Source organism: Xiphias gladius, chromosome 5 (genome assembly GCF_016859285.1).
Source record: "Xiphias gladius isolate SHS-SW01 ecotype Sanya breed wild chromosome 5, ASM1685928v1, whole genome shotgun sequence".
NCBI lineage: Eukaryota > Metazoa > Chordata > Actinopteri > Istiophoriformes > Xiphiidae > Xiphias > Xiphias gladius.
Window position 1 is genome coordinate 17626047 of NC_053404.1, and position 24958 is coordinate 17651004.

Consider the following 24958-nt stretch of genomic DNA (forward strand, 5'->3'; position numbering starts at 1 on the left):
AAGTGGTCTCAGACTTTTGGACCCAACTGTAATTCTGATTTCTACCCACAATATGAGCCCTACAGACATCTCAGGTTATCTGCCACTTGTCTGCTTATTGTTAGATTAAAAACAGTGCAGGTGAAGCTGCTTTCAGCTACTCTACTGCACATCTGAAACCTAAACTTCAAGAAGATTGGCCTTGCCTTGTCTACAATTCCGAGGGCATTTTGGCAGTTCAATCTTTGTACATCATTACACTTTCAAAAACTACACCAATTGTATTTAAAAGCTCAAAGACCTCCTGAAGAGAACAGTCCAGGGCCTTATTTTTCAGAATATTGGTTAAAAAAAACAAAGAAGCCGATAAACCTGTATGATCTGACTAAGGGATGCCAAAATCCAAGTAGTATAAACTGGACCTCAAGTGATGTGGAGCTTATGTACAAGAAGAACCTAATGCAGTTTAAATTATGCCGAATGTGATTAGAACATATTGAGTCTTAAAAAGCAAACACCCTGGATTTAAATTAACATTGCAAATGTTCAGATTCTCCCCATGATTTAAAGATTGAGAGAGATGAAGACAAATTCAGTGAGATGGAAAAATTTTGGAATGCAGATGTTTGAGTGAGGGCAAATCAAAGAGAAAGTCAGAGTATGAGAGAGAGCTGAAAAGAAGGATGAGTGCAAGGATGCAGAACATTATGGAGAAAGGGGGAGCTGTTATGAGATTGTATTTAAAACAAAGGCTTACCTAAGGGTGACATCTCTGGTACCCCTGCCAAGTACGGCCCATCGAGAAACTTAGGCTCATTGTCATTGATGTCCTGGACCTTGACCACGAATTCAGACTTGGGCTCTACCGGTATATTAGTGAGTCGGTCTACAGCTTGAGCTTGGAGGGTGTAGTAGGCCTGTGCCTCCCGATCAAGCCGCTTTGTGGCGTGGATGTCTCCTGTGTTCTCATCGATGGTGAAGATGGAGGTGGCACCCTCGCCAGATAACACATACTTCACTTTGCCATCTCCTTTGTCCACATCTGAGTGCAGCTGTCGGAAGAAAACATCAGTTTAAAGGTGGACATATATGACAGTAAATAATTTATTGGAGCAAAACTAATCTAAATATTTTAATGGTGATGCTAGACTTAATAAAGAATGGCTTGAAGGCTTCTGTCTGAAAGCATTGTTCCACTAGCAATTATTAAATAATGATTACACGAATGAGGTTGCTCATTTCACTTATTCAAAGATAAGAAGCTAGATGATTGAACTGGAATATAAACTTGGTTGTATTTTAGTATATTTCATGGCACTTGTCTTATTTTATGTAGGGTATAAAAATCTCATATCAAATACTACTAAAATATGTGAATGCTGTTTAAATATTTAATATTTACACCATGTGAATTTTCCTTTCCATATCAAGCTTATATGAACAGCGCATAAAAACAACACAAGCAAATACACATCATGTGTATTAGACAAACATCTAAACTGAATGAAAAGATCAAAACATGCACCATTTATGCAGGCATGAATTTTGTTACAAAATCCCATCATGATTTGCATTTGGCCACAAATAATGGAATGAAATGAAATGCTGCGACTTACTGTAATGCCACTGTGATTTCCTAATGTAGTGGCCATTACAAATGATCAACATAACAAGGTAACAATTTTTCTATTAAAACCTCCAGCAATAACTAGCTAATCTCCCATAAAAAAACATACTACAGCTGATACAAAATGTGTTTGAATCAATAAAACTATGATGAATCATTCAACAAATGGACCTGTGTATATTATGTTTTCTGGAAAGAAATCTGTCCTTAGTAATGTCAAGGTAAAATTAGTACTCAGAAAACATTTACCATTTACATTTTTGCCAAAGTTTTATTGTAAAGCTTTCAAAATGTGCTTCATAAAGATACACTGGGAAACATTTTAAGCAAATATAGAGTACGTCTGTCCCAGTGGAGACCCTATACTTCATGTTTGACCTCTTTGCTTAAATGACACTGATGTCAGGTGTAGTTACTTCTTAGGCAGTGAAGAATCCAATATTGAAACCACCACTTCAATAGGAGTGAGTGAATGCACTGTTGAGTGAAAACTAGACTCAGTGTTCCATGTTGCTCTTCTTTTCATCCATTTTCTTCCCTCTGGAATAAAAGGACCTCAGATGATTTGATAGACGTGAATGTTATCTGTGCAATTTCTCAATTACATGCTGTATTACATGACATCTGTATATTAAAGCTCAAATATTTTCAGCAGTTCCCTCTCATTGCCATCAAGCGCAGCCAAAAATGCAAAGTGTAGTTGAAGTTTATCCACTATTGATAGCAAAAATGATTCTGTAGGGTTTTTCCCTTTGAGGATCAATAGTAAGAGCTGAGGTCATGCACCAAGAGCCATGCTGTCAGATCAGTCCTTTTTTGATGGCCATATAAACCATCCTTCCCTAAAACTAGTGGCACATGAGTTAATATCGTCAAATCAAATCTTTTTCAATTCAAAGAATGTGGGTTGACACTATGAAATTCAAGTTTTGTTTCCTAGAGCAGCTAGAATAGGCAAAAATATTAATAGAAGTTGTTATAAGGATTCATAGAAAGACATACAGGTCTACAAAGAAGTCAGACAAGCTACATTTTTATCAGTGAACCTTTGTAGTCACTACAGCAACCCTATGCTTATGACAGAGGTTTAATCTCAGAAGAACAAGTCACAAGTTTAAAGATGACTTTAAGACCCCTATTCAAAGTACGACTGCAAAAAATAATCCTTGAACAATTCTAAAGAAAGAACACTTGAAGCTTCTTGGAACATTAAAATTACCATGACAAGTAACCAACCTTGAATAATCCTTTTTGAAGTCAAAGCTGTCTGATGGCCATCAATCCCTTCAATGTGCTGAACATCAGAGTGAACACAGAAATTTTCATATATCTTACTGGAAGGCTGTTGTTCGAATTTAAAGATGGACAGATGGACCATTTTTAACCGTCATCATTTAGCAGAGCGAATGTTTCTGTCTTTACTCTATCACCTCGAACATGACAAAACACCTTACAGAGCAAGCTTTTAGTGGATATTTTCAGGGAATGTTTTTAATGATTCTCAAGACTTGGTGTGAAATGTGTATAGAATAAAGCTTCAATTGAAGCTGCAATATCTACACTTCAATAGTGTTCTTAATCAAATCAATTCTCAAAGACCAGGCTCAGTATTTCCATCTGTCTCTGTTAAAATTGCTTTTTCGAGCTAGTTGCTTTCCCTACTTATTTGCAAGCCAAGCTCTCTCCAGCCGGTTGCACAAATGGTTTCTGCAAAGTATCAGTACTAACTGCCAAGAATCACAGTGTAAACCCTGAAAACTTAAAGGGGCACTCCAGTGATTAAGTATTGCACTTCCATTTAGTTGGAGGACTGACAAGATGCTGCAGAGGCTGAAATATCCTGACTTCAAGTCTCAAACATGGGTCAACTCCTAAAACACTGCATCCCGTTGCACTACAAACCTCTATTGTTTCAAACTCATGTAAACCACCTCAAGACGAGGTGGATGCCCCATGAAGCCAACAGTACCACATTGTCAGCAAAGAGAAGAGATGCCGTCCTAGAAGGGGGGCAGTATACTCCGTCAGAACGGCTTGTCAAATGGTTGAATAGAATTGAACAATAGAGTGCAACACTGTGGATGCTCTCCAGGAGACATTGTCCGAAAATGCGTGCAGTAAGCCCAGTATTTAAATTATATCACGTCTTCCCCCTCTCAGTGAAGGCTGGCTTCTCACTGTGCCTTCGAGTGTGGCAGTTTGGAACAACTATAAACCCTTCTGATTCCTGATGTGGTCAGACCACATGTTTGAACTAGTTCTGAGAGGGCATAACCTGACCGCTAAGATTACCAATCAGGAGACACTCAACTTCTTAGCTGTGTGCTTGAGATTTTGTGCCCCTGAAAATAACAAACAAAAATTGATGACAATGCAGAGTCCTCACCAAAAGTGCTCCACGAAACACATGCAAACTGGATGGGAAAACTCTAAAAAAAATTAGAGTTTCCATGTAATTGGGAAGAGATGATCAACTGTTCCAGGAGTGGGAAAGAAACCACATTATTCCCCCTGAAACTGAGATTCTTCTACCATTTGAAATCACCTCGTCATCACCCTTGTCAGACTTGTCTATGTTTCCTAAAGGAGCCTGAGCCCCTGTTCTTGAACTCCAAGTGACACAGAATGACAGCCAGAAAACAGCCAGAGTCTTTTGTGTCTCAAGGCGAGGTTCCTCCACGCCCGGCGCCTTGCAACTGTGGCAATTTCTTACTACTACTAAGCTCTGGGAGGGAGAAGGCTAAGGCTTAGAAAAAGTCTGCAGATAGGTTTTCCTCATCGACATGCCATTTGGGTTCAGGATTTCTTCGCTGTATTCCTACCCCTGCTTGATCCCCAGTTGAGTCCAGCAGCTACCTATCAATGATGAAAGGGCAAAGGCCTGCCCTCTCCCTTCTAGAGTCGTCTGATGATTTGCAAAAACCTCCTTGACACTATGTGATTTTTAATATCCTTACAACTACTGACCCAGTGATTAAGAGGACAAAAAGTACAGCTACTGCATTACACTGTGTAGAAATTGTTTATAGAGAAGATTGATTATATTTGAGCAACTCAATTATTTTTATCATTATGATTATTTTCTTACTGTCAAAATGGAACAAATGAGTAAGTAGGTGCAAATCATATACAATGCTTTGCAAATAAGTATTGTCTCCTCTTGTTTTTTATCTCATAGAACAATGAACGGCATTTCTTTTTATAGTACAATGTAGTCACACAGGATTATTGTTGAAATGCTTCTTTCAATTTATCTGTAAATGTCAACATCTCATTATGGGATAAATAACAATGGTATTTCAGGTTCCAAGCTTGCGCTGCAGGGGTGGAGAATGATTAGGTCAATATTATATTGGTAGCGCTGAAGGGGTACATACTGAACAGAGGATATAACACCAAAGGTTTTTTATTAATGGAATCCATCAGCCGGCTGATGGATGCCGTGTTAGGGCCATGATGATTGCATTGGTTGTGTCCTGAAGCCTCAGTATGCATATGCCACCTCGCTTATGGAGCTCACCATTGTTTATTCACCATCTCCTGCTGTCAGGAGCACACTTGAGGTAAATTGTCAGTCATGGAGAGAGTCAACATTTAATCTTGAGGAAGCCATCCGTGGCGGTTTGTTTCTGGTAAATGCCATGGACAAGGAGGACAAAGCTGACCGGGCACAAAGCATGCAAGCCGGGTCGGGGGCCAAGCACACTATGTGGTCTTTTCAGTGAACTGTTTGGTTTGCTCCATTTTCTACTCTCTGCCTGGCTGTAGAAGGACACACAAATGCAGCAACTGGCTTCACATACTCCATCTCTAAATCTCATCAGCACTGAGGACCACATAAAATATGTATAGCTTGGCAGAGCTTATTAAAAGTATACCCTGGTCAGATATGTTTCTCTCTCATTAATCTAACCCATTTTAAAACCGTCACTGCTCATTTTCAGGTGGTTTTTGAAGTTTCAAGTCTTATTACTTTTACTGAACACCATAGCTGCTTCACTTGCAAAAATGTAAATACTCCTCTGTAATTCTTCTCCCTGCTTCCCTTGAGGTGAGTGTAAGACAGCATGCAGCACAGCGCTGCACGGCGGTGTAGCTCAAAGGCGCTCCCAGGGATTGTGAAGGTGGGGTGGGATATGAACACAAACCCTTCTGAAATCAGTGCTGACACTTATCATCCCTTTGTATGCAGGCAGTTCTCCAGGGACTACCCTGTTAGCTTTGTGTTTGCTTGTTTACCTCGTAGCAAGGGAGAAGGGTAAAAAGCATAAAAGAACCCATAACAACCCAAGATACATGCTTTTCCTATCACCAGAACTACTGCGAAATGTGTTCAGATTGTTCTAACATTTGAATTTTCAGTTTTGACATTCTGTGATACATAAAAACTCATGTTGGATTGTGTAATTCTATTTTCTTCCTCTTTACGTCCATTTGGCTTGGCTCTGTACAAGACTGGAAGTAGGAAAATGTAGCGGCCTCAAACAAAACAAAAAAATAAAAATAAATAAAAAGACTCAAACCGCAAAATACATTTTATGCTTTGTTTTTGCATCTCTCTTGAGGAGAGTACAACTTCTTCTATTCAATCGACTGTGCACAATCCAAAATGGATACAAAAGTCCATACCTACAGGCAACCTGTGAGCAATCCTTGATCCTGGAGTACACTAAAACAGCCTCTGCCGCTGCTCAAGAGCCCTTAATCAAGAATTGCCCTCAAGATATTTCACCGAGCAGCTTGAACGGCAGTGCTTAACTGGAGCTCTACAAGCAAGGTAGTGAAGTATGTGTGACAAACAACCCAAAAATAAAATGTGAAACAATGAGCGTCTGATATTGTTTTCTGTTGAGAAACTGATAAGAAACCTGCAATTATTAATCCTTACCAATGTGTAAATCATACACCATAGTTAATTTGCTATATCCCACTGAAATAATACATTTGCCAGTGAATAAAGTTAATTTTTATGGCACCTAGTATGTGCCATATGTTAAGCCAGCTCGGACTACATAACCCAATAATACATACATGAAGCTGAAATAAAAGAGGAGAGCAGAAAAGGGCAAAGAAGGGCCGTTCTGCGACCAAAAACAGCTAAAAATGGTTTCAGTGCAGCTCCCGACATTGTTGGCTTTTCGTCTATTCACTTGGCCATGTTTTGGTGAGTAGCCATGGTACTGTGCTAAGAGAGAGGCTCAGTGGCTCAGGCTCTCCTCTTTCATTTCAAGCGGGGGGGGTCGGGAATTGGCAGTCACCATGGAGAAACTGTTCGCTATCACACAGTGGTGCGCAGATGCATGGGATCTGTACACATTGGTTTATCCTTATTCTCCTTAAATTTAAAAGATTATGTCTAATTTTTACACTTTTGACATTTTTTTATATTATTTTATTAACTCTTTAAGTCCCCCTTATCTTTTAGACTCTTTATGGTCTGTATATTTAGGTTTTTGTTTGTTTTTAATATAAATCTCAATGGTTTGACTGTGTGGGTATTTGGCTTTATCGCCTTGTAGAGCACTTTGGCGCGGCTTTTAGAAAGATTTTTATTACTGTCATATCTAATCAAATCAGACATAAATTATGCACACATATGCATGCATATAAACACACAAAGACACCTGACATTACACGTGATCACGGTATTTGTAGTAATTACTGCCATAGGAAGTTGATTTATTGAGATGGGGCAGATTCCAGAGGCATACCCTGATGAGCAAAAACATTAAGACCACCTGTCTAATATGTTGTTGGATCAGAATAGTCATGGACTCTACAAGACTTCTGAGGATAGTGTTCATTATCCATTTTGATTCTGCAGTATATGCTTGAGTTTCATATGATTCGACATTCAAAAAATACAAAACTAGAAAAGGCTTAAAAAATAATAAAGTGTTTCTTATTGTGCTGAAAATCCTAACTGCAACAATAAAAAAAAAGAGTTAATTCTTTGCGTGTGAGATATTATGTTTACGCATATTATGCAGTTGCAGCTGAAGCACTTAAAAGAGTTGAGGTGTCAGTTGATGTTTAACCACTGAAAAGAGTTAGGATGTCAGCTGAACTATTACAGGTAAAAACAATCAAAACTAGAAAATGCGCTCAGTAGAACGCACACCTCTGCCAAGGCCAATGCCAAACAACAGACACCAGACCTCAGAGAAAAAAATTCAAATTAATATCAAATGATCTGGATCCGCCCCAAAATTGAACGGGTTCTTCCCTGGCTGATGCCCCATCCCTCCACCAAATTCAGCGCAAATTGGTTCAGTTGTTTTTGCGTAATCCTCCTGACAAACAAACAAACAAACAGACAGACACGGGTGATCACATAACCACCTTGGAGGAGGTAATTAGAATGGCATTCATTACAGCGCTCACCTCTAGCAAGGCCAAAAAAATCCTAGATATCTCTGTCTAGCTCTGGATCTGCACCAAATTGTACCAAACTCATAAATCTCAACACCATAAATATGATATGATTCTTTTTTATTACCTCCGCCAAGGAGGTTATGTCTGTGTCTGTTTGTCTGTTTGTTTGTTTATTTGTCAGCAGGATTGGGCAAAAAAGTACTGAACCAATTTGCACCTAACTTGGTGGACGGATGGAGCATGGGCCAGGGAAGAACTGGTATATATTCTTTAACATAAGCTTTGGCGGAGGTCTGTGCTCTGCTGAACGCATTCTCTAGTTTCCTGAGAAGTTGAAGAAAAAGTCGAAAAAGACCCTAACCCGCAATGTTAAGGAAAGTAAGAAAAAAAAAAATTCCCGGACCCGCCCCTTTAAACAAATCCGCACCAAAATTGAACGAGTTCTTCCCAGGCCCATGCCACATCCCTCCACCAAGTTTGGTGCAAATCAGTTCATTACTTTTTGCATAATCCTGCTGACAAATGAATAGACAAACAGACAGACACGGGTGTCTGTTGAAAGTAAAGTTTTAGAACTAGTGCACAGTTAACAGTTACACTGGCAGTTGAAATCGAAGTAGTTGAAAGTGTCACTTTAAAGAGTAAAAACTTTTTTTTTTCCCAACAAAAGAGCAAAACATGCATTTATTGAGCAAAACTGAATTTGGAGGAGGAATTCTGTTTTCCTAACCAAAATAAGCTGATTAAGAATTTGTCAAAAAGGCAGTTTAACAGACTTAAATTTGCAACAAAAATGCGTGATGGCTTGACGGCAGGTACAATGCGAGTGCAAATAGGTCTTTCTGGGGGATAAAAATGAAAATGCAGAGAGGCAGTTTTCAGCAGGGTTCACTGCTCTCTCTCTGACGTGGCGCCTGTTCACATAAGGGAATCGGCTTTCAATCAAAGTCAGAAATTATTATTTTTTTGGAATTCTGACTGCCATTTATACACTTTGTCTCCAGACAGCAGCAGCTCATATCTGCACCCGCTGGCTAAATCATAACACGAAAGAGATAATGGCTTTTTTTTTTCCATGTGGGGAAAATGAATTTGTATTCCATAGAAATAGGCCCAAACAATTTTATTCAACATTGTTTATGCAAGAAAACTGTATATACACATCCAAGTTTTAATCCGAGAATGTATTAAATCAGCCATTCATGTTTTTGTCAGTATTTTTTACATTAAATCAAAAGCTAACATGAATGTGGGTATCAGTTACACATATTCATGCTTTGGCCTGTGCTTAATATAACCCTGGAATATAATGCACTCATAGCCTGCAGTGAATAAGAGGCGCTGCTTCTGAAACAATCAGACCTGACAGAAAACAATGGAGCAGCCCGTGTGTTGTGTTGGTAAAAGTTACAGAGCCAAAGCACTTCTCAGTTTTTACAAGGAATAACTAACAGTACTTTGACTACTGATTAACGATTGTTGGATACAGTGAAATATAGAAGATATATAAGATAAACATGCATTTTAAATGCGACTCAAATGTTCCTAATTTACTTTAGCACTATGAGACCATGTTTGGAGTCGCCCTTGACACACACATCTTAATTAAAGACATGCAGGAGTGCTTCCCGGGCCTTTCAGCCTGGTGCCCTGCTGCCTTTTCTGGTTTGCCAGCCTTGCCACCATGACGATTTGTCATCCCACATCAGTGAAAGTAATCAAGCTAGCAATCAGGGCAAGCTTTCACTTTATTTTTTTATTTTGTGACTCTGTGTGTGTGTGTGTGTGTGTGTGTGTGTGTGTGTGTGTGTGTGTGTGTGTGTGTGTGTGTGTGTGTGTGTGTGTGTGTGTGCAAGCACGCGTGTGGCATTCAGCTGCCCTCATCACAGAGATGAACATAAACGGAAGACAGGAATAGGCATCCCTTTCAAAGTATAATGGGGGAGAGAATCAAAGCCTTTTTGTCACAAAAAAAGGATCCTCAGATGCAATCGCTGGGAGGACTGCTGGTTTTCTTTGTCTTTTTTTTTTTTTTTTTCCACGTGCAGGTGAGCGCAGGCTAGAACTGACACCCTATTGATGGATGGATCTAAATGTAAAGGTGAAAACCAAGAAGGAAAGGGTATTTCAATATCAAGCTGTTATTAATACAAGAAATCATTATTGCATGCTGGACACAGAACAGTCATTATTTCTCTTTTCGGCAGGTCAAAATGAAGCAAAATACGATGAGAGAAATCCTGGTGAGAGAGAAACATTATTGATCATAGGGTTAAAGTTTGTGTCAGTGTAGAATTAGCAAACTATTTACTATAAGCTCTCAGTCCCAGGACAAAAACCCCACAAACAAGTTGTCAAAAGCGATAGCTCATTATAGACTCGTACCATAACCAATCAGTCACAGCTGTGAAGCGTTTTGCGAGCCTGACAGCTACTATGGGCCTAGAACAGCCTCACAACCAATACATCCAACAGGCGAAAACTGATAAAGTCAAACAACACAGATTCACACGGAGTAACTTTTTTCTCAGGTTTCAACTCAGATCAAACCATGACGCCAATCCTTCCGACTGCACAGGGGTCAGCGGTCAACTCTTGGAATGCGGATTGTTTTTTAAAAAGGTATCCGAAACCAATAAAAAAAAAAAAACGGAGGAAACTATTCAGTGAGCTCTTCACAGGCTCTTTCCCCCATTAGGTAGATTGGGACACCACCCGACTCTGTTGCTCACACGTCGGTTGGGTTGCCATAACACACAAGGGGGAGTACCTTGATAGCTCATTTTGCTCATAAGGAGCAAGGGCTACTGGATACTGCACGCTGGTTGACTGTGCGTGCAGGCCTCATCAATCAGCCGAATTTCAATTACCATGTTTGCAAAGTACACTCCAGTAAAACTAGAGAAATTTGTTTGGCTGACATTGATACGTGCACACACGTCGCACAGTTCAAGAGGCTACAGTGGGCTATAAATATCACTTGAGATAGTGTTCTGACCCTCTGATCCAGGTCTTAGATTTTCTGGGTCCAACTCTGCTCATCCAGAGTTACAACCCACTGAATTCACTGCAACACTGTATTTCTATAAATTTCCTAGTGACTATCGTCCTTGGTCATGGATTATGAATATGTTTTACTTATTTAAGACAATTTGACACATTATACAGTATTTCAAAGCTATGATTGCCTACTTAAAATGTAAAGCTGAAAATCAATCTATAATGTTTGCACAGCACTTTTGACAACTTATCTGCCTTCAAATGTGTTTGAATAATTCATTTAATCGGAGCACTTAGGGTACGTGTTTCAGTAGAGTTAGAATTTCAAGTAAAATAGAGTTAACAAAGACAAAATTGGACCAGGGTCTAACTATTGTGGAAGATTCAAGGGACAAGTTTCAATAGTTGTATTTGTCAAATGCTCGTACAATAGATGCAGTGAAATGCAGAGTGGCATGCTCTTGAGACTGTACTAAAAGGCTTTTGTGCAAAAAAATATTATCGTAAACTCTTGGATAAAATGGAAATAATTGGAGTGAAAGTAAGATTTAGAAAAAGAAATAAAAAGGATCAGAATTCCAATATATGTAAATACAAGTGTTAAAATGCTAATGTGTACACTGGCTGGGTTTGCATGTGGGCTGTGCCTTTATTTACCTCAAAAGCAGTGATAACCAGGTCTCTATGTGAGAGACAGGCTTTTATTTATAATTTTCATTTATATAATTTGCATTTAATGCATTTGTTTATAAATGTACATGCCCTCTGTGAGAGCCTACATTATATTCTAACCAAACACTGAAAGCTTTCTATAGGCCTCAATCTCACTCTACTTCCATCTGTAGTGGGTCACTGTGCATTAAGTCTTTCCTGAGTTTCAAAAAAAAAAAATGTTGCAACTGTCTCAGTTTTCTATAGAAAGGCCTCTGTTATCTGACAGCTTGTTAGAGTCAGATCAAATTCTAGCTAGAAAAGGCAGAAGTAATATCAAAGAAGGTAATAAACACTTGTGCCCTCCCTCCGGGTCAGAATGAAGTGATTGATTCGTGATTCTAATGGTGGTTTGTGGGTGCAGTTTTTCATGGTTTAGAATTTAATTTTGTCTATAGTCCTACACTCTAGGAACTATACTTTCACATTCGATATGTGACAGAGTAAGGTTATCCCCATTTTGTTCGGGATCTCTATAGAAAACGTTTTTCTATTCATCACATAATGTGCAAAAAAATATGGAAAGGTGACTCATAAAAGGTGTTCAGCGTTCAAAGAAGCACCGCAGCGCCAAAGCAGCTACTACAAACTTCTCTACTTTGTTTTTCCGTCCTTGATGTTGCTGTAATGTGACAACCATGTCAGGTGAAAACCGTAACACTTCTTCCTCCACTCACAAAAACAGCAGTGCACAGTCCACTTTGTGTGGTCTCCTCTAAAAAGTTAAAATGTTCGACAACTTTAGAAAGCGCGCCGCTCTGCCAAAAAAGATGGCAGTCCCTTCCAAAATGGCTGCTTTCCATCTGTCTTGCAGCCACTCCCCATTGGCTGCCATATGAAAAAGACCCTGGCAGTTTGAAAAATGCCCTAAAACTGCTTTTTGGAGGCTAAAACTGTAGATGTACTTTTTGTATACAGTATATATATACTGTATGTCTTGTTATATATATTTTTAGTGCATCTACTTTTGCCGTTTTAGGTTTGCAAGTCATCTAAAAGGCCTCATCAGTTCTATTGACTGATGATCATGGGGAGTTCCAAGACATTTAAACCCCCGCAGGTGGTTTGGGGTCAATAAGATCACATGCGAGGTCGCATGGCACTCTTGAGAGTCATCAGGGTTGCGTTAATTGGTGTGAGCGAAGTGGTGTGAAAACTGCTTGGGAAGGGATTTCGGGACAGCACGTCAGCTACAGTCCTGGTTGAAATTATTGGCACCCCTGAATTTTAAGTACAGAATTTTGAGGATCTTCAGAAATAAATGCAAATTAACCAATTTTGTATAATCAAAATATTTTCATAAATGTCCAAGGTTACTGAACGAAAGAAAATTGAAAAAAAAAAACTTGAATTTGTTGTTTTCCATTTTTTTTCGTCACACTTAGCACGCCTTTCATACTGATGTATTTCAATTTGCAACCCAGTGTCACAGCAGTTTGTGAAATTTGTCACAAAATGTAATATATTGATTTCGTGACGGTAAAATATCAACTTGTAGTGACCACAGAATTATAACACTTTTTTATGGTTATGTTTAGACTCTCACAGTGGTTGTTTAAGGTTAGGGAAAGACCGTGGTCTGGTTTAATAGAGAAAAAGTTCACAGTGACTTCCGACACAACCTGTTCATTTAAATTTAACCAAAACCACAATCTTTCACTAACCTTAACCAAAGTGCTTTTGTTGCCTAAACTTCACCACAGAGGGGTCTCTGGATGTGAACCCCGGTCTCTGGTTTAACGGTCGTGCAGTTTGTACACCTGCCATCCACCCGAACCGCTGCCTGGCGAATCCACTGCCATTGAATGAACGTAGCGAGAGTGGGTTGGGTCTGGTTATATAGTCTATGAATAACTGGAATGGTACTTAATAGAAAGCAGAAAAGAAATGTCTGACAACATTATCATGTTATTGTCATTGTAGCCATGTTAGCATGCTGAAGTTAGCATTTAGCTCAAAGCACCACTGTGCCTAAGTACAGCCTCACAGCGCCCCTAGCATAGCTGTAGTTATGTTAAGATGTGAAGATCCTCTTGGATCCAGAAGTAAGAAACTCATTCACATGTCCTTCAATCGTTAATTCCCATTTTTATATTAACCCTATGCATCCCAGTTTGCCAATAATGTTCAATAATCTGGCCACATTGATCATGTCATTCACTCTCCTCCTTGCAATGCTGTCCATCTGCATAGACGCGTTTTGTCTATGATACCGTATGTGCACGGCTTGTGTAACCCAGTCAACATATATCCAGCCAGTTTAACAGTCATTTAACAACCAGCTTTAAAAATGAAATTTGTTCATGTGCCTTAACAAATAATCTCTGTTGTCAAAGAAAACATATATCACAGACAAGAGCTTCATTCATAAGAAAAAATAAATTATAACTATAAAATGAAGACATACAGTATCCTCACCGTCGTTTAAATTCCCCTACTAACCTCTTTTTCTTCATTGATTTTTACAAACAGTGTTTTCATTCCGTTCATACATTTTTTTGCATGCTTGGTGGAAGCATAATTGCCCATGTTGTTGTTTACTCTTGTATTTGACATGCACCCAGGCTCTCCACAGCAAACGCTGGTGGTTTCGATGGTGTCTGACACACATTATTTTGATTAAAAACCTGTTCAGTGAAGAGTACTCATCGCTGGGAGCACTCTGAGGTGACCGCCTGATGACAGTTACATCAATAATCTCTTCTCAGGCGCAAGTCACTTACAATACATGGATGAAGATGACCGACAAGGACAATGAACAATCCAAATATTGGAGATGTGGATCTGGAGAATGTTATCCACCTTATTATTACCCATAAATTACGCCATATCTGGAACTGGGGACTGATATAAGTTAACCATTTATGACTATTAACAGACAAAACTGTTTCTTCAGGGCACCCTGGCCTATACTGCCTTGGGGTTTGGGACATTGACATGTAGTTGTTCCAAGTCATATCCCATCTCACAATCCTGTCATTTCCTGTAAGCTTTCAACTGTCTACTCTCTAATTAAGGCAAAACAAAAAGCCCAAACATACTGTATACTTGAAAACTTTGTCTTTCAAACTGACATTAAAAAGATCGATTTGATATTTGCCCATCCAGACTTAAATTCGCATTCAGTTGCCAGTTTTGAAACATCCTAAAACTAACAAATGAATGAAAGTGGGGGGAAAATAAGGATGAATAAAAAAGATAATTAATTCTTACATTGCAAATATCGTGCTTTTTGGATTAAAAGTGAGAAAAAAAGATGTTGTCTGACCTACACCAAAATGGCAAAGGAAGAAATAAAATGGTCAATTTATACAGTTCTGGTAATGAAAATCATTGCATGTACATTTTTGTAAATAAATATTTCTGTTATAAGAAAAGGCGCTGAGTAGAGTGCAGACCTCCGCCAAGGAGGTGTATTGAGTCTTATGAAACACTGTTAACTAAGTTATATTTGGTTGCAAATATAAAGTAAATTATTACTTAACATCACATAAACTACAATGTTATTAATTATGAAAATAATAAACATGAATGACATTAACTGCAAGCCTGGCACTTCATTGTGATGAAGCTCAAACCCAGTATTATTAGTCTGCACACTACAGCAGTGCACCAAAGTAGACTGAACACAAATGAGTCAATAAACCTCCTTGACCGAGGTTTGCACTCTACTGAGCGCATTTTCTGGTTTTCTATTGAGTCAAATTAGATTTAAAAATGACAATTAATGAGAACAGGCTTGTGGCATTGTTTCAGTATCGGTATCAAGAAATTTGGGCACGTATCATATCAAAGTCATAATTTTGGTATCGTGACAACACTACTACTAGTAGTTGTTCTACTTTTGCACTGATACAAACAATTGAACAATTACATTGCATTAGACAAATCTAGATATTTTCCTCTATTTGCTTGCCAGGGAACCATTCATGTATCCATGTATTTGCATTTCTTTATGTGAGTTTTGTTGGAGCTGCTTTTTGTAGAACTGAAGGAAAAAAAAACACGCCTATTCTAATGTTGGATCACAGGTACACATCAAAGGGGGGAGAGGGAGAAAACTGCTTACTCATAACTCTGATGCAAGATGTGCCCTTCCAGAGCTGGTCTTTGGACCCAGGGTGAAACAGGTCCTGTTCAGTGATGGGATGGGATGGGGAGGGGTTCAACGTTTGGATGAGCGGGACATGGAGTGAAAGGGCAGGCCTCCTCAGTGGTGGGAATAAATACTACCATCGCCAGTGGGAAATGCTCCATTTGTTTAACGTGCCATTTCCGAAGTGGAACCCTTGTAATCCTACAGACATGGCAACCTCGCCATGTATACCACCCCTCTGAAATTTGATCAGAGCTAAAGCTGTTTACCAATGTTTGGAGCCTGACATTTATTGAAAGTGGCCTTTAGTAAAAGTCATAGCTAAAGCGTGAAGGGGTTTTCTGATGAGCCTGTGAAGTTTCTCCATCTTCTGGGCCAGTAAGCCAGACTCTGGTGTGCTAATGGAGCAATATATCAGTCACATCAGCCGAAAAAAAGGTGCCCTCAGAGGGCTTAACTTCCAAACACTTATAACTGTATTTGCTTAGACATGTGCAAATCAGCAGTGCAGAAAATTTAGAAAGAAGTGGAGGTGCTATTTAGGGCTTGGCATTGCACCGAGACACTTTCGGGAAGTTGGAACAGGAAGAGCTTGTGGAAGATGAAAAAATAAATTGAAGTGTTTATAGACGTGTGTGTGTGTGTGTGTGTGTGTGAGTTTTTGTAAGTCTTTTTGTAACACACCAACACAATGCTAGGACGGCAACGGCGGTCTGTCAGTCGGTCCACCGCTCTGTGGGTAAAATGAAAATGCGCGTAAAAACATGGATAGAAATGCACTTAATGTGAGCATGTTAGCAATTGCCAATGGGACCATTTATCTCAAAGTACCGCTATGACTGATGATGCGTTAGTCGCATCACATGCTGCTAACGTGAATATTTCCCATGTCCACCACAAATCCCACACTAATGCCATATAAACATGGCATTGGTACATCCTCGGATTCCCTGAATCACCTTATGCAACCTGAGCCTGAAAATGTGGCCACTACATGTGAGGGAAACACTCAGCAGTGCAGACAACCTGGGCATTCACGCGGTCGATGTGTTTCCTTTGTGTGTACATACGGTATTATGGGCTACTGTGCTCCATCTATTGCTCACATGACACTTGGGAATCTCGCTGTCAAGAACAAGTGAACTTTGATTTCATTTGCTGTTTGTGGAAAACCGATGTGTTGTTCCAGTCGCTGTGCTGTTGACATAAGTACCCCAGACAGCACCAGGGTGAGCTTGACATCTCTGCTGTATATGCCACCATCTGCTGAAAAGACCCAGAGGCCAAGAGATGAAGAGTCAGCAAAATTTTGGGCAGCGCGGGGATGTCATGACTCCTCGTGGTCTGTGACTCTAAATTACTTCAGAAACGCATGACTTGGCAACATGTATCTACATGTCATCTCATCATTTATCTGATACAGGGTGACTCAAACATTCCCTTGCTTACACGAAAGAAGCTTTTTTATGCAAAAAATGAACCTTTCAATGGTGTCAGGCAAGAGAAAGCAATGGGAAATTATATTTTTTGCATTTCCTAGTTCCCTTAGGCAGTCACATTTCACCTCTTAGCTCTAACAAACAGTTCAGATATCCATTTAAAATAAAAGTACACTTCAACTGTCTGCCCAGATTTTTCTCCATTAAAGTCAAAACAAATTATTTTAGGCATTGCACTGGTCCATAAATACAGATGTTCAATTTTTAACAAAAAAAACAATAAATAAAACATTTTACGTATAAAATAAACATGAAGCATTTTCTAAATCAAAAAAATAAATAATTTTTATCTAATGGTCATATAAAAGCAACCAAAAATCATATTACCTGGATCACAGGATTGTAATTTCTGAGGGACTGCAAATACAAGGTCAGGAAACAACTGGCCACTGATTAAATCCAGTGGAGCTAACACACTCTACCATGAGACCCTCAAGGAGTGTGGTTGTGTTACATGAGCTTCTTCACTTGATCAGCTGGAATTACCTTGACTACGTGTACATTCCAGTTATAGAAAACATTTTCACCTTGTCCCAGCTTTCCATTTACCCGCCATTCTCTGTGTAGCACCTACATACCATAGCCAACAAACACGTCCATTGACCACCCCTGGCATTGAAGTATACTGTATAATAAGATTCCTGAGCCCTGTGACTCAAGGCTTCCTTTAGTTCTTTGGGATACAAATGAAAAAGTCCACCTGGATTAGAAAATGTAACCCAAGCCCGGTACCGGCGAGAAAAAAAGGAAACACAAGGATAATGCCATCTCTTTTACACTACCAACTGTGCTGCTGCGATCCAAAGGGATTATAAACAACTCAAACAAGCAGTACTACTTCAAACAATAAAATACCTTATTAAACCCCAACATGAGAGGGCCTTTGGGAAGGAAGACTTTTGATGTGTACACAATCCCTGCAGTAGTGAATATATTTAGTCTCGCACCAAGAAAAAGAGCAAATCACTCTCCTGACTCTATTCTTCATTCTGAGGGATATCAGGAGCCAAATTCAATAACAACCTTAGATCATAGCCCAATCCATCTCTGAATCATCCCATAGTCTTTGCATAGCCTTACCCCATCGGCATAATTTAACACTGTCAGACTATGAACTCATCTCCTCCATAGAAAATGAATGGGCCGGGTTCCAAGAACAGGATATCTTCACAGAAATCCCTCAAACTTCTCTAGAGCCACTAAATTTAGCTGAATTTGGGCTGTAAAGTGATATCTACTGGCAGGGAAAATATGGACCAAAATGGAATGAGGTTTGGTCTGAATCGAGGGGAAGTAATTCCCCCCGCATCTTTAGTGTACATTATGAACACTGTAGGACATAACAAATCGCCAGCTTAAGGCTATGGTCCTAGTGTAAGAGAAAAGAAAAGAAATAAGAAAGGAAGAAGAGAAAAAAAAGAAGAGAGGGACTCAAATGACATACTTAAATTTTACACTTCGAAAGTGTCCTTGGATTTTAATGGACGTTAAAAAAAAAAAAAAAAAAAACTACAGTCCAGTGCCAGAAACTAAAGAACCACACAAGATCCATGTATCTCTGTTGTCCTGAAAATTGAATGAATGCTTTGCAGTAATAGAATGAAAAGAAACAGAAATTGATCAAGCCAAGAGTTCTTTTCAATACAGTTATTGTGCTTATGTTTTTATGAATTAGCCTTGGGCTCCCAAAGTTTGATCCTAACTGGATAAAACCAAAATCAGTCGTGTGGAGTCAGTAATGAGGGGGTTTAGTTTTGTTCACTGGAGCATCAAAGTTCTGAATTGAGTAATTATGCTTTTACAGCCATGCCTGTACCTCTGATGAGGAAAGAGAGCAGCAAATTTCATGATCCAGTGTCATTAGTAGATGGATACTGTAATCTGTGATCTGGTCCACCACTTTGTTCCAGACTGAAAAACCGCAACAACTATTGAATGGACTGCAATGAATTGTGGTTTCGAGCGACACATCTCAACAATATTTGGGTTCAGACATTCATGCCCCACACGGCACGAATTATGATAACTTTGGCAACTTTTAATTGGTGGCAATTAAAAGTTAATTTTTGCATCACTCTCGTTTATGACCAAACACCTTAATACCAAATACTTTGTTCACATTACAATACCAGGAATGTGTGCTTGCATGTGTGATGTCGTGTTGCAGGAGGCCCCCTTTGTGTCAACAGACTGTCTCCACTCAAATTAATTCAGTTTTTCACGCAGGGCTACTGTTGGTCTGAACGTGGCCTTAGACCCCATTTACCCCCGGCCCGGGAAGTTGAAGGTTCACACTAACTCTGCCTCTTGCTGCTATCATTAATAAGCCTGTAAGTAAGCAATAAGTCTTGGGAGTAGCTGGCAAGTCTTCCCTCGTAAAAAAGGATTTATTGCTTCCATTGATCTGGGACAACCTGTTTGTTTGCAGCTCACCAGCCCCACCTAACTACTTTGCATATTAAGATCGCGATAACAATGGGGCAGAATGGAGAGTGCGAAAGCTTACTCATACCCTGTGCAAACGCAAAGACCCGCTGATTGATTGTCATTATCCAGATAATGTATCCAGACAGAGATATACATGGTAATACCAGGTGTAAATGGAGCCGTGGTCTTGTTTTCCAAGAGAAAGACATGCAGTCGGGGAGAGAGTGTATTGTGTACCAAAAAACACCATCCGATCCGCCCAGATGAAAAATCCGTTTGGCAGTACCACGTGATTAATAGCAGAGGCCCATCATTAGGCAAGAATAGAAGCTTGAATTAAAAGCTGAAATTTTACATTCTATGATGAAATTAGTGACTATGTGCAATTGAGTAAAAAAAAAAAAAGACTGTAATCAATTCAACACAATAATTCAAACACGTGAAACAAAGATAGAAATCGTAATTAACGGTCCTCCATGCATTGCAACCCAGTGCACTCTGTCTTCTCTATCCGTGGCCATTCAAAACAGGAAAACAAAGTACACATTATCTCTGTGTTCTCCTGCTGCCAAGTGTATTTTTTTACACAATGAACCAGTGACAGTATCTTGGGCTGCAACCAACATGGTCTGCAAATGATAGAATACACCTCCAAGAGCAAAGGTAGAGAGGTACCACTGTGAATCACCAACATTAGTCCAACAACTGGCTCAGACAATACCCTAATTGCCTTGTGTTACTATGCACAGATTCTTCTCCACAGAGCAATGAGCCGTTATACATCACATTGCTTGTCACCAAACATGACTTGACCACATTATTAAGAAATGCTCACAAACTGTGGCATGACTTGCCGTGAATCTTTTGAAGCTGCCACCTGAGTTCGTTAACTACACCCTGTGTGATATATGCGTACAAATGAATAGCACTGATATGGAAATGAGCACGTCGCACAAGTCATTTACTTTCAACACAGCTCAAAGTGAGTTTTGTGTGTGTTGGTCGTATTTTCAGAGTGGATGCCAAGTAAGAAAGTTGTAGTAGAAAAAGGCGATACTAAGAGCTTTTGCTGTACATGTAGGTCATTTCTTCTCCCTGTGGAAATATAGCCAGTTTTAGGATTAGAGGCTATGATTCATTATGACTGAATTTAATTACAGTGAGAGGTGGCCAATGCATCCCCGGTTTTAGCATATTAGGGTCCCTTCATCCATTGGATGGTAAATGTCTAGCATAGAGCATGGGGGTTGGGTTGGATATGTGTGTGTGTGTGTGTGTGTGTGTGTGTGTGTGTGTGTGTGTGTGTGTGTGTGTGTGTGTGTGTGTGTGTGTGTGTTTATGTGTGCGAGGATGGATGGAGAGGATGGGGGAGGAGAGGACGTAGAAGCCTTCAGGTTACTTTAGCAGAGCTGCAATTTGGACACGTTTACAGGGACACACAGACAAACACACATACACGTAAAAGCAGATTACTGAGTGTAATTACATTAAGGTGAGAAAGTCGGATAACTCGTTTATGTATTTCCCCCTACCCTTTCCTAAAAATTGTCTGACGTCACAGCAGCCCTCAGTTCAAAACTGTGAACAAAGATAAAGTGTATGGATATTATTACAATGACTTTCTATCATTGATATAAATTTCCATTAGCTATACCGCTTATCCTTTCAGTGTCGCGTGGTCATTGATCTAAATCACTATCCTAACTACCAGTTAGTTATAGCCAATAATTACTGCCAATAGGAGATGGGTTAGTGTAGAGTATCCCAACCTTTTTTGTCTGATGTGGGGGAACCCTAAGATGTGAGCACAGTCCCAGAATGCGCACACAGCATTTACCCATGTGCAACCCGAAAGAGACAGACAGGGAAGGGAAAAACTTAATGGATTTTTTGACGGTCCACTGGCCCTCATTATTATGTATGAAACTGCCAATCAGATTTACTTATTAATCGAAAGGTGCCGGAACGCTGATTCGGAGCGCTCCGGCCCACTTTAACCCCTGGATGTATCATTATAGCCCCATCAAATGAGCTCAAGTACCCCTTCTCCACGCCAAGTCTTAAATTCCAAATCTGTTCATCGGAATGGATTTTAAACCGGATGTTATGACTGACTTTTAATGCGGCACCACCATGAGGATGACATTCTGGATTTTTATTGAAATGCCCCGACAACCGATGGATTGATAGCCATGAAATTTGGAACAGCTAACCATGTCGCACCGAGGACGATTTGTAATAACATTTCATGTAGCGCCAACGCTTTATGACCAAATAAATGCAAAAATAATGACACTGTGTTTAATGCTAATTAGCAAATGCTAGCATGCTAACACACTACACTAAGGTAGTGAACATGGTAAATATTGTACCATACCCGCTAAAAATCAGTATGTTGGTGTTGTTATTGTGAGCATGTTAGCATGCTTACGTTAGAATGTAGCTACAGCCTCAAAGAGCAAATAGCTGCTACTAACACTTGGAGTGGGAGAAGCTGCATATATCAACCATTTATCCATTGCTGCTAGCTGTAGGATGTCTCTGCTTGCTTTGCTAGAGAGTTTTCACATCCTCTTCGTGGCATTATGTAGTCTTAAGTTGTTACAACTGACTCGGGCGTGTAGGATTTGACTGGCTGCAGTGACCACAAATATATTAAGGACCGGCCTCGAGCCAATTTGTAGGCCCGCTTGCTTTTATTTTCCGTATGATCACAAATATGTAATAATATACTTTAGTCTGCCTTTTTTTTTTTTTTTTTTTACCAAATCTTAATTTCTGCCCAGATTTTCCAATTAGCTGTGCTACTCCACAATCTTTTCATGTACCCCCTGATTACTGCATAAGTACCTCTCCAGGCACAAGTACCCCTGATCTGGAACTATTGCCGTCGTGTGTTCCTTCAGAGGTACTTGCCAAAATGATGTTACATGCAACAACGTCAATAAACTAGGATATGGTTACACTGTGCATGGTTTAGTAATCAGGTTTCACCTTCACAAGCTGTGTAAGCCAAACCAAATTATTCTTCCTCCTGTAACCTGGAAAAGGAAACCTGGTTTCTCACTCAGACGGACGTTTCTGGAATTAAACTACTGCTAAAAGTGGGGGATAATCAGATAACTGTGGATCTTAAGTGTTTGTTAGAGTCAAATTCAACGGCGTTTGATAGACTTTGAACCCGGGGTCCCATAACCATCAGAGGGTAATACATAATGAATCAATCTCAAAACGCACTTGACACAATGAGCAACCCCCTAAATGCACCTGGAGTAAAGGAGAAGTAACAGAGATGGGGAAACTCAATATCTCTGTAATCTTAAGGAAACATTTTAAATGTTTCAAATCTCTCGTCTGCCGCTGTATCACGCTATATGAAAGCCAATTTCAGATACACTGAGAACAAACTGCTTTCATTTCATTCAGATATCCATGTTAAATGTAATTAGTCAGTCCTTGAAAAACGAGCACCGTTCTATAATGCCTCATTACATTCTGAGAATTGGCCTCTGCACACGGATGCCTGACCAACGTCTCTCTCCTATGCCTCTCACATCATATCCTTCAGAAATTGAACCAACTTCTTTGTATTACATGAATGGTCTGCCTGCAGTTGAACCCTGCCATGCTTACATTATTCCCTGAAGTGGAGAAGAATGCCTAATACCTCCATTATACCAAACAAAATAGTCTCTGGGCCACCTGTTATCCACTTTGTAGGGGAAAAACGGCGAGATCTGGAAACTTAACTTTTTGTGTGTATTCATAGTATGTCTATACTCTCAGCAGAGACTGAGGGACCTCTCCTGAATTATTCAAGATCAGACCTGTTGGCGATGTCGGGAAATTCAACACATCAGCACTTCAGGAAACGTCAGCAACCAAGTATTTAGACAAAAAAGGCACATAAAAGAGGAAAGAAAAACATAAAATACACAACTTCAAACCACTTCGCAACTCCCTTTCCTCACCATATCCCTTAATATTTAATTAAGTTAGAATATTACTCGCTACAAGAAATAAGGTTAATCTTATACAGCGCATCCAAATGCCTAAATGATGTACCTCTGTTTTTACCAAGCCATCATCAGACCAACATAAATTGGAAGAACATCGCTGAGGGGTGAGATAAGGGGAGCGGGAGTAAATCCAAGCTCTAAAAAACAATTCAAGTTTGGCATAAAGACAAATAGCTTCTGTAATAATTGTAAACATATTAAAAGTATATAACTGTGCAAGACTTTTTTTTTTTTTTCCAAATGTCTGGGATCTCTTTGTCTCTTTGCCATGTTTATAATGTTTGGCTGTTGTTCATTGTAGTTCATCGGACCAACGTTTTAATTTACAGATTTATCAAATTTAGAGTTAATTCTCAAGGGGCAGGAAGTCATGAAGCCACTCGCTGGAGAAAATCTGGCTTTAGACTTTATGGGTTGAAGCAGCTGCGAGCCAATGCAGACCCACAGTCTACCCAACTGGGGTGCTTCAACTGATGCTGCCTGATTGGACCTTTCAAAGGTCTCGGTGGGGCGTCTACAAACTGTGCTCGATTGACAGCTCCCAAACTCTCCCGTTAGTTTTGTTGCAGGTGTCAGGGCAGGACAAATTACACCTTTATCCTTCTCATAAGTACATATAGCTTGGTATCAGCACGTTATTCTCAGCATAGCCCCACCCAACTTCCACCTGACTGGAGGTCAAATAAGCCATTGCAATTGAAAACACCTGTATGTAGGGGCTATCTTGCTCAGCTAAATGTAGACACCACTTTTAATGTGAAAGGTTTAGCGCCTCTGTGGCATGTAAGCCATCCACTAATAAATAGTTTTATTATTGATTTTATTATATTTTTTCAATGAGTTGATTAAGTATTTAATCAATAAAGTCTCAGAAGATAGATCAACACAGTTTCCCGGAGACATCTTCAAATTTTTTGTTTTGTTCCAGGAACGTGTCAAAAAACCCGAAGATGTTCAATTTACAATGATATAAAATGTATTTCTTATTGGAATATTTGGAATTTTTCCTTGAAAATTGACTCAAAAGATTATTCGATTATTGAAACTATTGATATGTAATTTTCAGTCAATCAACTAAATCGATTAATCAATTAATTGTTTCAGCAAGGGTAATTTTATGTTTATTAAAGCTTGATCGGATTCGTGTTTTCATTTCCTAAAACGTCCGGTGGTGTGCTACAGTACGAAGCGGGATGATGGCACACTGCTCCATTTGCAAACACAG

At 39.5% G+C, this 24958-nt stretch overlaps 1 protein-coding gene across 3 annotated transcripts in view; it reads right to left on the reverse strand.

The window, feature by feature from the left end:
- LOC120789803 (cadherin-7-like) overlaps positions 1-24958 on the reverse strand; it is an 84486-nt gene that overhangs the window by 53635 nt on the left and 5893 nt on the right. For 2 of the 3 annotated variants that reach the window (XM_040126840.1, XM_040126839.1), the window contains exon 2: positions 737-1031. In XM_040126840.1, the coding sequence (XP_039982774.1) occupies positions 737-1031 (295 nt within the window). Of the gene's footprint in view, positions 1-736; positions 1032-24958 lie in introns of those variants that run through there. The other variant, XM_040126841.1, reaches the window with a different exon arrangement.